Source organism: Pseudophryne corroboree, chromosome 3, assembly GCF_028390025.1.
Source record: "Pseudophryne corroboree isolate aPseCor3 chromosome 3, aPseCor3.hap2, whole genome shotgun sequence".
In the NCBI taxonomy this organism is placed as follows: Eukaryota; Metazoa; Chordata; class Amphibia; order Anura; family Myobatrachidae; genus Pseudophryne; species Pseudophryne corroboree.
The window spans coordinates 162,792,241-162,807,524 of record NC_086446.1 but is presented as its reverse complement, the minus strand read 5'-3'; the positions used below and the strand labels follow the sequence as shown (position 1 = coordinate 162,807,524).

At 45.7% G+C, this 15,284-nt stretch overlaps 1 protein-coding gene and 1 pseudogene across 3 annotated transcripts in view; one reads left to right on the top strand and one right to left on the bottom strand.

The window, feature by feature from the left end:
- The window catches only part of MARS2 (methionyl-tRNA synthetase 2, mitochondrial), a 353,599-nt gene that overhangs the window by 309,468 nt on the left and 28,847 nt on the right, over positions 1 to 15,284 (bottom strand). For all 3 annotated transcript variants that reach the window (XM_063958539.1, XM_063958540.1, XM_063958538.1), the window contains exon 2: positions 3,675 to 4,009. In XM_063958539.1, coding sequence (XP_063814609.1) covers positions 3,675 to 4,009 — 335 coding nt within the window. The remainder of the gene's footprint in view (positions 1 to 3,674; positions 4,010 to 15,284) is intronic.
- On the top strand, positions 1,712 to 1,830 carry LOC134889008 (5S ribosomal RNA; annotated as a pseudogene).

The following is a 15,284-nucleotide window of genomic DNA, read 5'->3' as shown; positions in this document are numbered from 1 at the left end:
ACCAAGGTCTCCTTCCCCGGTGCTGACTCTACATAGCACAAACGGGGACTCGCTTATCCGGCTGAACGTGAGGCAATAAGTTAAGCTCCATTATAGGATACCTGAGCTGATTTAAACATCGAACACCTGTGGTAACAGTGTAAATTCTAAATCAAAACTCTACATACAGTTATTGATTTGTTTATAAGCCTTTCTGGAACCAGCGGCTGGTGCTTACTGATAATGTAATCTCATGTATACACCATTACATTTTGAGATATGCACCATAGCATAGACTAGGAGGAGATATATATATATATATATCTTTGGATGCTGGGCTCATTTAAGTAAATTGATCTTTACTCCTTAATTGTATATTTTATATTCTATTGCACTACGCTTTGCACAATATAGCTTTGTATTTGATTGAAAAATGAAGGCAGTTGCTGACACCTCGCGGAGCTCTAATAGTGTTATTTTGTAAAAAAAAGTTTCCTGGATACATTTTGATATTTTCAGGCTGTGCAGAATATCTTGTCACAATGAAACATCGGGTTGTTACAGATGTAACTACATAGATTGATATAATATATGGTTACTTTTTCTTTGGATACAACATTTGGTCAGTGAAGTTTCACTTAAGCTGACAACCTGAATGATGGAGATTTCTGTGTTTTATACATCACAGCTCTGTATCTAGTTGGACAAATTACTAAGCCGCAGACACTTTATGTATTGTGACACTGCTGGCTCTGTGTCAGTCTTCTGATATGTTAAACTGTGCAGAGCATTATGCTACAATAAGATATCTTGACATCATTTAACATTCTGGGTTGACATATCCTGGATGTAGCCGACACTTTGAACATTGTGATAGTGTTGGCTTTATGTAATGTTCTGACATAACTTGATGTGTGAAACATTGAGCTAGAGAACAACACTGCTTTATGTAACCTTCCGACGCAACTTTAATTTTTTAAGCTGTGCACAGCATTGTGCTAGAGCAAAATACTGGATTGTTATAAATACACCTGCTGGGATATTGCATAGCAGCTGACACTTTGTATTGTGATAGTGTCGGCCCTATGCAGCTTCTTCTGATATATTAAGCTGTGCAGAGCACCGTGCTACAACAAGAGATTTACATCATTGTATGCTTCGAGCTAGTTTATCTTTGATATAACTAATACTCCAGGCATTGTGATAAGGCTGACTTCACGTAACTTTCCGGCACATTTTTGATGCTTTAAACTGTGCAGAGCACTGTGATATAGAAGAACACCATTTGCATGACCTTCTGATGCACTTTCTGATGTTTTATGCCGTGCAGAATACCGTGCTATACTAAAAAATACTGGGTTATTACAAATGTAATTTCACAAATTTATATCACATGGTAACCTCCCCCTCTCTTTTGGACATAATAATTTGTCATTGAAACCTGATCCAGGCTGACAATCGTCTACAATACCCTTGATTTTTTTACTTTTTCTTTTAGTATTAAACACCGTTCTTTTTCCCTTTTCATGCACTCTCTCATCTGATCAGAGGGCTGCCCTCTGCAATGCTCATTGGTAAAAGAGGCTCCCATATGGACAGCAGAAGTGTATTACTTAACTTGTACTATTATCCTATACTTTTCTTACTACTCAGCCAATTCTTCCTTTTCCAAATACACTCTCTCATCCAATTTGGGTAAGGCAGAGCACAAAACTAAACTTCTCCCACAAATTTCTACAGTCATACCACACTGGATATACCCAATCTCTTTTGATCTTGGAAGCCAAGCAGTGTTGGGCCAGATCAGTACCAGAGAGGGAAACCCTCTGGGAATATCTGGTACTGTAGTACCGGGGAAAAGTGACCTATTCATATACCCAGGAAAGCAGAAGTGTACTATACTTCCTTCACAACCAGAATATTGTAGCGCAGACACTCTCTCTCATTGCCCATTCAATGGTAACAGATGGGCAAAAGCAGAAGTGACTGGTTCCTATCACTACTCTTTTCTATCTTGTGGACTACAGGTGTGGTACCACTGAATGGTTACTCAACTGGTTACCCCATAAGAAAAAGTATGAAATATTGATGGATGTTAAGTCACAAAGCCTGAACTTTTTATTTTCAGTTTCTTCCCAATATGTATTTAAATGTCTTTATTTGAGATAACAAGAACTGAAAAATATAAATTTTCGCTCTAACAAACGTCTTCCATTGTTGTTGCTCACACTCGATATTGATAGTGCCCACTTGGACACTAGACAATTAAATCAAAAAGAGGTGAGCAACTGATTTGGTGAATTTATTTAATATGTGTTTAAGTCTTTGACAATTTTAATTGTTAATTTCGTCTGTATATTCTCAATAAAAGTTAAGTTTTAACAAATATAGCTTCATCTACCTACCAACATGATACCTACCATATAATGAACTTATATACTCACCTTATTGCAGAGGTTACCAAACTGTGTGCCGTGGCTCCCTGGGGTGCCTCGGGACACTTGCAGGGGTTGGTGGTCCTGGACCAATTCAAATTATTCATGGTCAATATAACAGGCAAAACTAGTGCTGGTGGCTGCCAGTCATAAAATATGTGTCCAAACAGAAGCAAATCTTGTCCCTCACCACATAACTGACCCTAAGGATGACATATAAACGCGATCTACTTAATGTAATATTTCTGTCTAAATTTCTCAATAAGAAATTTGTGACCTAGGGGTGCCGTGAAAAAAATTCTGATGTTCTAGGGCGCCGTGATTCAAAAAAGTTTGGAAACCACTGCCTTATTGTATAAAAAGAGTGCCCCAGAGAGACCAAACAGTCTTTTTGCATCTCTGCAAAACCCCACAAAACATTAAAAAAACATCCGGCATCCCGCACTTCCAGGAAACTTGGACCCTATTACATATGCCCCATAGTGTGCATATTGATATTAATGTTCTGAGATGTTCAAACATTATAGTGCAGTAAAGATGTCACTGCTGACATTTTTTCAGGACAGTATAGGGCCATTTCACAAAAAGGAGTATAAATGTCCCATACGTGACACTGTAAAAAAAAAAATCTGAAGCTGTGTATTTTATTGGAGGTATTTAAATGATATATCACGCCCAATCTCCTTTCTAAAGTGATCCCTGTTGATCAGGTTAAGCTGCGTAAAGGGTTGGGCGCCCTCACTACTTTGGGCGTAGCGAGCTGAAATGATTATACCACGCCCGTCAACAGAGCGGGTGTGGAAGGGCCTGAAAAGAATGGAAAACCGCCCTTTGAGTTTTCAACATAGGTTGACAAGTTAAATTATAGCTTCATAAAGAAATAACACAGGCTCTTACTTTTGGGTTGAGAATTAGTAGAAGTTTGCTTTGCAAAATGGTGGTGGACTTGGCTTATCCCATATGTGACAACTTAATTTTGTGGTATTGTGTTGGGTATAACAGAGAATCTTATTTTCTAAAAAAAATAAGCCTAGTTTGGCACTTTGATATTATATCCATCTTTAAAAATAATAATAATTATATGTTAAAACTTGTTCAAGTGTCCCGTACGTGACAGTGGAATAGCCCATAGTGTCTAACATAGTACTATACTTAAACATAGTTTTGCTAAACTCCACAATGAGACTCCAGGGTTTATCTTTTAAATGCAAGTTGAGACTGTTAAAAGTTCCACTGTGCATTCCTTGCTTTTTATCATACCTCATGCCCACTTTCCAACGATACCCGTATTTTGTTGCCTTCCAAGTCTTTACACTCTGTTGTTTGTTCCTCACTTAAGAATGCCTCATCAGATGTGCAATACCAGCCCTGGTATGTCCCTTTATAGATATATCCTTGTTCTTCCAGAGTCTTCCAGAAATCACAGACTGCTTGTGCATGGCGAGGTTCTGTTGTACGCACAAAATCAGTATAGGAGATGGCCATTGCATCAAACATAGTGCGAAATTGCTGAGACACTTTTGTACATAACTTGGATGGTTCTGAGCCCAAAGAAACCGCAGCCTGTTGTACCTTGATACCATGCTCATCAGTACCTGTTCAAGGAAGAACATGTATATTTTTATCATTACTGTTTTGTTATATATTATTTTATATTTACAAATCAGGAGATATAGAAATGAGGTTATCTGGGTCAGAAATGTATGTACTGTACATCACTGCTCTAATTGTTAAACAAGTAAATACAGTACATTACAGAATAGTTGCAAAATAAAAAAAACTAATCATAAAAAATGGTTTGCAAATCGTATACATTTTAGCACGCTGCTGCTTGCAAGATACAGATTTAAAATAAATATTAATATTGTGCCCTGGTTTGATTTTCTTTTTTCATTTTAAAATGTGCTTGACGTGTTAATGTAAATATAAAAGTCTCTATTGTTACAGTTATTTTTACATTTCATTTATATGGTGCCATAAATGTTCTATAACACTTTATATAGTGGAAGGAACATACAGTATGTGGTGATCATACAGGACAGTAACAGACAAGTTTATGAAATTACATTTGTGGATAAAGAGAGAGCTGATTGCAAGCATTTATATTCTAGATGGGCAATGGATTGACACAAATAGGAGAGATGAATATTGCAGTGGCTGGAGAATTAGTAGTGGTAGGCTTGGGTAATGAGATGGGTTGTGAAGACACGTTTGAAGGCTGGAGACTGAGTGAATGTTTGATAAAGTGTGAGAGGGCATTTCAGAGGATAGAAACAGAACAGGATAAATCCTGGAGTTTGATATGGGAGGAGGTGATCAGGGAGGAGGAGAGGTGACAGTCATTGGAAGAGTGAAATGGGGCGAGAGGGAGTGTACAAGGTCAAAACCACTGCAAAAAATGTAACAGTAGCAGCACACACTGTAAGTGGTATCATCAGTCCACTATATAAACAAACAGAACCATACAAAATTGTATCAGCGTGTCCTATTGGGATATTGGGGGTCATTCCGAGTTGATTGATAGCTGCATTCGTTCGCTGTGCAGCGATAAGGCAAAAAAGGGCACTTCTGCGCATGCGGCGCAATGCGCACACACGTCGTACAAAGGCAACGATGTTGTTTCACACAAGGTCTAGCGAAGCTTCCAGTCGCACTGCTGGCCGCAGAGTGATTGACAGGAAGAGGGCGTTTCTGGGTGTCAACTGACCGTTTACAGGGAGTGTTCGGAAAAATGCAGGCGTGCCAGGAAAAACGCAGGCGTGGCTGGGCGAATGCCGGGGCGTGTTCGCGACGTCAAAACAGGAACTAAATAGTCTGAAGTGATCGCAAGTGCTGAGTAGGTATTGAGCTACTCTAAAACTGCACAAAAAAAATAAGATTTTACTTACCGATAAATCTATTTCTCGTAGTCCGTAGTGGATGCTGGGGACTCCGTCAGGACCATGGGGATTAGCGGCTCCGCAGGAGACAGGGCACAAAAATAAAGCTTTAGGATCAGGTGGTGTGCACTGGCTCCTCCCCCCATGACCCTCCTCCAAGCCTCAGTTAGGATACTGTGCCCGGACGAGCGTACACAATAAGGAAGGATTTTGAATCCCGGGTAAGACTCATACCAGCCACACCAATCACACCGTACAACTTGTGATCTGAACCCAGTTAACAGTATGACAAACGTAGGAGCCTCTGAACAGACGGCTCACAACAATAACAACCCGATTTTTTTGTAACAATAACTATGTACAAGTATTGCAGACAATCCGCACTTGGGATGGGCGCCCAGCATCCACTACGGACTACGAGAAATAGATTTATCGGTAAGTAAAATCTTATTTTCTCTGACGTCCTAGTGGATGCTGGGGACTCCGTCAGGACCATGGGGATTATACCAAAGCTCCCAAACGGGCGGGAGAGTGCGGATGACTCTGCAGCACCGAATGAGAGAACTCCAGGTCCTCTTTAGCCAGGGTATCAAATTTGTAGAATTTTACAAACGTGTTCTCCCCCGACCACGTAGCTGCTCGGCAGAGTTGCAATGCCGAGACCCCTCGGGCAGCCGCCCAGGATGAGCCCACCTTCCTTGTGGAATGGGCCTTGACAGATTTAGGCTGTGGCAGGCCTGCCACAGAATGTGCAAGTTGAATTGTGCTACAAATCCAACGAGCAATCGTCTGCTTAGAAGCAGGAGCACCCAGCTTGTTGGGTGCATATAGTATAAACAGCGAGTCAGATTTTCTGACTCCAGCCGTCCTTGAAATATAAATTCTCAATGCCCGGACAACGTCCAGCAACTTGGAATCCTCCAAATCGCTAGTAGCCGCAGGCACCACAATAGGCTGGTTCAGATGAAACGCTGACACCACCTTAGGCAGAAAATGAGGACGCGTCCGCAGTTCTGCCCTGTCCGAATGGAAAATCAGATATGGGCTTTTATACGATAAAGCCGCCAATTCTGATACTCTCCTGGCTGAAGCCATGGCCAGTAGCATGGTTACTTTCCACGTAAGATATTTCAAATCCACCGATTTGAGTGGCTCAAACCAATGGGATTTGAGAAAATCCAAAACTACATTAAGGTCCCACGGAGCCACAGGGGGCACCACCGGGGGCTGTATATGTAGTACTCCTTTAACAAAAGTCTGGACTTCAGGAACTGAAGCCAATTCTTTCTGGAAGAAAATCGACAGGGCCGAAATTTGAACCTTAATGGACCCCAATTTGAGGCCCATAGACAATCCTGTTTGTAGGAAATGCAGGAATCGACCCAGTTGAAATTCCTCCGTGGGGACCTTCCTGGCCTCACACCACGCAACATATTTTCTCCAAATGCGGTGATAATGTTGTGCAGTCACCTCCTTCCTGGGTTTAACCAGTGTAGGAATGACCTCTTCCGGAATGCCTTTTTCCCTTAGAATTCGGCGTTCAACCGCCACGCCGTCAAACGCAGCCGCGGTAAGTCTTGGAATAGACACGGTCCCTGCTGAATCAGGTCCCGCCTTAGAGGTAGAGGCCACGGATTTTCCGTGAGCATCTCCTGAAGTTCCGGGTACCAAGTTCTTCTTGGCCAATCCGGAGCCACGAGTATCGTTCTTACTCCCCTTTGCCGTATAATTCTCAGTACTTTGGGTATGAGAGGCAGAGGAGGAAACACATACACTGACTGGAACACCCACGGTGTTACCAGAGCGTCCACAGCTATTGCCTGAGGGTCTCTTGACCTGGCGCAATACCTGTCCAGTTTTTTGTTGAGGCGAGACGCCATCATATCCACCTTTGGTTTTTCCCAACGGTTCACAATCATGTGGAAGACTTCTGGATGAAGTCCCCACTCTCCCGGGTGTAGATCGTGTCTGCTGAGGAAGTCTGCTTCCCAGTTGTCCACTCCCGGAATGAACACTGCTGACAGTGCTATCACATGATCTTCCGCCCAGCGAAGAATCCTTGCAGCTTCTGTCATTGCTCTCCTGCTTCTTGTGCCGCCCTGTCTGTTTACGTGGGCGACTGCCGTGATGTTGTCCGACTGGATCAACACCGGCTGACCCTGAAGCAGGGGTTTTGCCAGACTTAGAGCATTGTAAATCGCTCTTAGCTCCAGTATATTTATGTGAAGAGACATCTCCAGGCTTGACCATACTCCCTGGAAGTTTCTTCCCTGTGTGACCGCTCCCCAGCCTCTCAGACTGGCATCCGTGGTCACCAGGACCCAGTCCTGTATGCCGAATCTGCGACCTTCTAACAGATGAGCACTCTGCAACCACCACAGAAGAGACACCCTTGTCCGTGGCGATAAGGTTATCCGCTGATGCATCTGCAGATGCGATCCGGACCATTTGTCCAGCAGATCCCACTGAAAAGTTCGTGCATGGAATCTGCCGAATGGGATTGCTTCGTAAGAAGCCACCATCTTTCCCAGGACTCTTGTGCATTGATGCACAGACACTTTTCCTGGTTTTAGGAGGTTCCTGACAAGTTCGGATAACTCCTTGGCTTTCTCCTCCGGAAGAAACACCTTTTTCTGAACCGTGTCCAGAATCATTCCCAGGAACAGCAGACGTGTTGTCGGGGTCAACTGAGATTTTGGAAAATTCAGAATCCACCCGTGTTGTTGCAGCACTACTTGGGTTAGTGCTACTCCGTCCTCCAGCTGTTCTCTGGACCTTGCCCTTATCAGGAGATCGTCCAAGTAAGGGATAATTAATACGCCTCTTCTTCGCAGAAGAATCATCATTTCGGCCATTACCTTGGTAAAGACCAGAGGTGCCGTGGACAATCCAAACGGCAGCGTCTGAAACTGATAATGACAGTTTTGCACCACGAACCTGAGGTACCCTTGATGTGAAGGGCAAATTGGGACATGCAGGTAAGCATCTTTTATGTCCAGGGACACCATAAAGTCCCCTTCTTCCAGATTCGCTATCACTGCTCTGAGTGATTCCATCTTGAACTTGAATTTTTGTATGTACAGGTTCAAAGATTTCAGATTTAGAATAGGTCTTACCGAGCCGTCCGGCTTCGGTACCACAAATAGCGTGGAGTAATACCCCTTTCCCTGTTGTAGGAGGGGTACCTTGACTATCACCTGCTGAGAAAACAGCTTGTGAATGGCTTCCAATACCGTCGCCCTGTCTGAGGGAGACGTTGGCAAAGCAGACTTTAGGAACCGGCGAGGGGGAGACTTCTCGAATTCCAACCTGTAACCCTGAGATACTACCTGCAGGATCCAGGGGTCCACCTGTGAGCAAGCCCACTGCGCGCTGAAATTCTTGAGTCGACCCCCCCACCGTTCCTGAGTCCGCTTGTAAAGCCCCAGCGTCATGCTGAGGGCTTTGCAGAACCCGCGGAGGGCTTCTGTTCCTGGGAAGGAGCTGCTTGCTGCCCTCTCTTACCCTTTCCTCTGCCTCGGGGCAGATATGACTGTCCTTTTGCCCGCTTGTTCTTATAGGACCGAAAGGACTGCGGCTGAAAAGACGGTGTCTTTTTCTGTTGGGAGGGGGTCTGAGGTAAAAAGGTGGATTTCCCGGCCGTTGCCGTGGCCACCAGATCCGATAGACCGACGCCAAATAATTCCTCCCCTTTATACGGCAATACTTCCATATGCCGTTTGGAATCCGCATCACCTGACCACTGTCGTGTCCATAAACTTCTTCTGGCAGATATGGACATCGCACTTACTCTCGATGCCAGAGTGCAAATATCCCTCTGAGCATCTCGCATATAAAGAAAAGCATCCTTTAATTGCTCTAAAGTCTGTAAAATACTGTCCCTATCCAGGGTATCAATATTTTCAGTCAGGGAATCCGACCAGACCACTCCAGCACTGCACATCCAGGCTGAGGCGATGGCTGGTCGCAGTATAACACCAGTATGTGTGTATATACTTTTTAGGGTAGTTTCCAGCGTCCTATCAGCTGGATCCTTGAGGGCGGCCGTATCAGGAGACGGTAACGCCACTTGTTTTGATAAGCGTGTGAGCGCCTTATCCACCTTAGGGGGTGTTTTCCAGCGCGCCCTAACCTCTGGCGGGAAAGGGTATAATGCCAATAACTTTTTTGAAATTAGCCCTTTTCTATCTGGGTTAACCCACGCTTCATCACATACATCATTCAATTCCTCTGATTCAGGAAAAACTACAGGTAGTTTTTTCACCCCCCACATAATACCCCTTTTTGTGGTACTTGTAGTATCAGAGATATGCAAAGCCTCCTTCATTGCCGTGATCATATAACGTGTGGCCCTACTGGAAAATACGTTTGTTTCTTCACCGTCGACACTAGATTCAGTGTCCGTGTCTGGGTCTGTATCGACCGACTGAGGTAAAGGGCGTTTTACAGCCCCTGACGGTGTCTGAGACGCCTGGGCAGGTACCAACTGGTTTGACGGCCGTCTCATGTTGTCAATTGATTTTTGTAATGTGCTGACATTATCACGTAATTCCATAAACAAAGCCATCCATTCCGGTGTCGACTCCCTAGGGGGTGACATCACCATTACCGGCAATTGCTCTGTCTCCACACCAACATCGTCCTCATACATGTCGACACACACGTACCGACACACAGCAGACACACAGGGAATGCTCTATTGAAGACAGGACCCCACTAGCCCTTTGGGGAGACAGAGGGAGAGTTTGCCAGCACACACCCAAGCGCTATAATATATATGGGAACAACCCTATATAAGTGTTGTATCCTTATAGCAGCTTAAATATAGTAATATCGCCAAAAAAAAAGTGCCCCCCCTCTCTGTTTTACCCTGTTTCTGTAGTGCAGTGCAGGGGAGAGTCCTGGGAGCCTTCCTCACAGCGGAGCTGAGCAGGAAAATGGCGCTGTGTGCTGAGGAGAATAAGCCCCGCCCCCTATTTCGGCGGGCTCTTCTCCGGAGTTTGTGAGATCTGGCAGGGGTTAAATACATCCATATAGCCTCAAGGGCTATATGTGATGTATTTTTAGCCATAAAAAGGTATTATACATTGCTGCCCAGGGCGCCCCCCCAGCGCCCTGCACCCTCCGTGACCGCTGTGTGAAGTGTGCTGACAACAATGGCGCACAGCTGCAGTGCTGTGCGCTACCTCAGGAAGACTGAAAAGTCTTCTGCCGCCTGCTTCTGGACCTCTTCCATCTTCGGCATCTGCAAGGGGGGTCGGCGGCGCGGCTCCGGGACGAACCCCAGGGTGAGACCTGTGTTCCGACTCCCTCTGGAGCTAATGGTGTCCAGTAGCCTAAGAAGCCAATCCATCCTGCACGCAGGTGAGTTCACTTCTCTCCCCTAAGTCCCTCGATGCAGTGAGCCTGTTGCCAGCAGGACTCACTGAAAATAAAAAACCTAAAAACTTTTTCTAAGCAGCTCTTTAGGAGAGCCACCTAGATTGCACCCTGCTCGGACGGGCACAAAAACCTAACTGAGGCTTGGAGGAGGGTCATGGGGGGAGGAGCCAGTGCACACCACCTGATCCTAAAGCTTTATTTTTGTGCCCTGTCTCCTGCGGAGCCGCTAATCCCCATGGTCCTGACGGAGTCCCCAGCATCCACTAGGACGTCAGAGAAAAAAAGTTTGCCGCCGCTCTGCGATCCTTTCGTTTGCACTTCTGCTAAGCTAAAATACACTCCCAGTGGGAGGCGGCATAGCGTTTGAACGGCTGCTAAAAACTGCTAGCGAGCGAACAACTCGGAATGACCACCCTTGTCCAGTTACCGTAACTATACAATCCCAATTTGGGATACTGTTCAATGGTCAAACAGCTGGTTGAAAGGTGAAACTAGGTGCTTTAATAAAACTTCTGCTCATCTATGTAATACTAGGAACAGAGCAGCACTGAGAATAGGCAATGACTTGAGACCAGAGACTGAACTGAAATTCGGATCTGGAATCCACCAGAATGAGACCCTGCAGCCGATCCTGGTGAACTCAACCCCAGCACATAAATGCAGGAACTTTGGGTGGGAACTCACTACTGGAAATTCAGGGAACAAAACAAGTAAAAACCAAAATGCAACGAGACTGGAATCAAGAACTCAGAACTGAGATGAGAGGTAGAAAGCTCAGATTTGTGCATCCATCATACAGTAAATACCCAAACCTGGGACCCATATCTCAGCACACAGAACTGGAAATAGAACCTGAGACTCAGCGCTAGCCCCAGCTACCAGATAACCAGAACATAGAGACTTGGGGCCAAATTTACTAAGATGGGAGTTCTATTTAAAATGGGATGTTGCCCATAGCATCCAATCAATCAGATTCCAGGTATTATCTTCTAGAAGGTGCTAGATAAATGAGAAGTAGAAAATGATTGGTTGCTATTGGCAACATCCCATCTTAAATAGAACTCCCATCTTAGTAAATTTACCTTTTGGAGTCACAGGAATGTTGGCAGATGACAGGAGTACTTGTAGATTAACAGGAGCATTTGCAGGTGAACACAGGAGCGCTTCAGAGAAAACAGAAGAGTTTACAGGAAAACACAGAAGAGCTTGCAGGTGAACACAGGAATGCTTGCAGGAGACTAGACACATAGCAAAGTCACCACTGATAACACAGGCAATAAGAGAATATAGGATTCTACTAGATGACACTGGTACTAGAAGTGTGCATGATGCTTGCTAACAATACAGGAATAGTGCTGGAAGCAGCTGACATCTGGAGCCAGAAACTATCTTCAGAGAAGGTACTGTAGTTAGTTTTTTTGGCAAAGAGGAAAGCTGGGTACAAACTTGAACAATCCTCGGAAGATCAGATATTGGACAAGTGTGTACCTTCTGCCAACCGACCCGTACACCCGATACTGTTCGCATGTTGGATCTCCTGGTTTTAAATCATGCGTCAAAACCTGGAGACCCAACTGCCGACCAATTTTGTAGTGTGCAGGCTACTGGTACTAGAGCTGGCAACCAATCTCATGTCCCGGCAGTCCAACACACTATCAGCGTGGCGGTGGTGTTGGGTCCCAGCACTGTGCATCGCTGCTGCAGGATCCAGCATGACATGGAATGATGCAGGTATGGCACCTGGAGGTGGCGTAGAGCATGGCAGCGGGACCAGAGCCTTTACCAGCAAAGTTCCTTAGTGGTCAGCGTGCACAATGGCTGCTATTTCACTTTTCAAAAATGATGTAGCTGCACTATTTTTAAAATTAAATCGTGGTAAGCAGGCTCATCGTCTGGCCCCTCCCCAGGTGAAGATAGAAGAGGACGCCGCTGCCGCAAGCCCTGGTGAAGATCAAAAAAGAACATGCTGCAAGATCTGTGGCAGGCGACAGCCACTCAAAAAAGGCCATGCAAAACAACTTACAGGACTCCTCACCCCAGGTGAAAATGGAAGAAGAGGACGCCGCCCTGGGGAGGCGGAAGCGTGCAGCAAAAGAGCTTAAAGGCCGTCGCTGCCAGGTGAAGATCACAGAAGAAAACCGTCACAAGTCTTGGGGAAGGCAGCAGGCATGCAAAAGAGCTTAAAGGCTGCCACACCACAGGTGAAGGTGCTCTTTAATAAATTATTAATGGATGTCTTGTCTGTATCTTAATATTTTCTTTAAAGGTGGACTACAGCTGCAAGCGGGTCCTCTCATAATGGCACTTTTGTTTCTCCACATTCCCCACACCACTGCAACAGAGAACCGTCTCCCGACGCTGGAAGAAAACCCAGCTTCGTAAGGTAATTACTGGCTAGTCGAGCTAATTGTAAACTTCCATTTGCTTAACTAGTCCTCGAAGGGGGTGGGGGAGATCTGGGGGTGCCGCTGGGGTGCCAGAGCAAATCCCGGTGGTTTTTCGTAAAAAATAATGATCTTAGGAAAAATCAGACTTGCTCTGTCCAGTAACTGAATGCAAAAACCCAGCGCCATGTGCTTTTTAAAGATCTACCCTCTGAAATTGGATTCCCCCCAAGAGTGTGAGAAAGAGAGAGAGACTTAAGGTGAGAATGACTAAGTGTGTGTGAGAAAGAGAGGCTGAGGATGAGAGAGAGCGAGAGAGAGACTTAGAGGAAGGGAGGAAGGGAGGAAGGGAGGAAGGAAGGAAGGAAGGAAGGAAAAGAGAGAGAAAGAGAGAGAGAAAGAGAGAGAGAGAAAGAGAGAGAGAGCGAGACGGAGGGTGCGGGAGAGAGACTGAGGGTGAGAGAAAGAGACTGGGGTGTGTGAGAGAGAGAGGGAGAGACTGAAGGTGAGAGAGAGAGAGAGAGAGAATGAGGGTGCACGAGAGAGACTGAGGGAGGAAGAGAGAGACTGAGGGAGAGAGAGAGAGGAACTGAGGGTGGGTGAGAGAAGGAGACTGAGGGTGTGTGTGAGAGAGAGACTGAGGGTGGGAGAGAGAGAGAGAGAGAAAGTGTGAGAGAGGGAGGTAGACTGAGGGTGAGAGAGAGAGAGAGAGAGATCGAGGGTGGGAGAGATAGATTGAGCATGTGTGTATGTGAGAGAGAGACTGAGGGTGGCAGGGAGAGAGAGAGACTGAGGGTAAAAAATAAGATTTTACTCACCGGTAAATCTATTTCTCGTAGTCCGTAGTGGATGCTGGGAACTCCGTAAGGACCATGGGGAATAGCGGCTCCGCAGGAGACTGGGCACAACTAAGAAAGATTTAGGACTACCTGGTGTGCACTGGCTCCTCCCTCTATGCCCCTCCTCCAGACCTCAGTTAGGAAACTGTGCCCGGAAGAGCTGACACAATAAGGAAAGGATTTGAAATCCCGGGTAAGACTCATACCAGCCACACCAATCACACCGTACAACTCGTGATACTATACCCAGTTAACAGTATGAAAAACAACTGAGCCTCACGAACAGAAGGCTCATAACAATAACCCTTTAGTTAGGCAATAACTATATACAAGTATTGCAGACAATCCGCACTTGGGATGGGCGCCCAGCATCCACTACGGACTACGAGAAATAGATTTACCGGTGAGTAAAATCTTATTTTCTCTGACGTCCTAGTGGATGCTGGGAACTCCGTAAGGACCATGGGGATTATACCAAAGCTTCCAAACGGGCGGGAGAGTGCGGATGACTCTGCAGCACCGAATGAGCAAACTCAAGGTCCTCCTCAGCCAGGGTATCAAACTTGTAGAATCTTGCAAAAGTGTTTGAACCCGACCAAGTAGCAGCTCGGCAAAGTTGTAAAGCCGAGACCCCTCGGGCAGCCGCCCAAGAAGAGCCCACTTTCCTCGTGGAATGGGCTTTTACAGATTTAGGATGCGGCAGTCCAGCCGCAGAATGTGCAAGTTGAATCGTGCTACAGATCCTGCGAGCAATAGTCTGCTTAGAAGCAGGAGCACCCAGCTTGTTGGGTGCATACAGGATAAACAGCGAGTCAGTTTTCCGGACTCCAGCCGTCCTGGAAACATATATTTTCAGGGCCCTGACTACGTCCAGCAACTTGGAGTCCTCCAAGTCCCGAGTAGCCGCAGGTACCACAATAGGTTGGTTCACATGAAACGCTGATACCACCTTAGGAAGGAAGTGGGAACGAGTCCTCAATTCCGCCCTATCCGTATGAAAAATCAGATAAGGGCTTTTACATGACAAAGCCGCCAATTCTGATACACGCCTGGCCGACGCCAGGGCCAACAGCATGACCACTTTCCACGTGAGGCATTTTAGCTCCACGGTCTTAAGTGGCTCAAACCAATGCTACTTTAGGAAATACAACACCACGTTGAGATCCCACGGTGCCACTGGAGGCACAAACGGGGGCTGAATATGCAGCACTCCTTTAACAAAAGTCTGAACTTCAGGCAGTGAAGCCAGTTCTTTTTGGAAGAAAATGGACAGAGCCGAAATCTGGACCTTAATGGAGCCCAATTTTAGGCCCATAGTCACTCCTGACTGCAGGAAGTGCAGAAAACGACCCAGTTGAAATTCCTCCGTTGGGGCCTTCCTGGCCT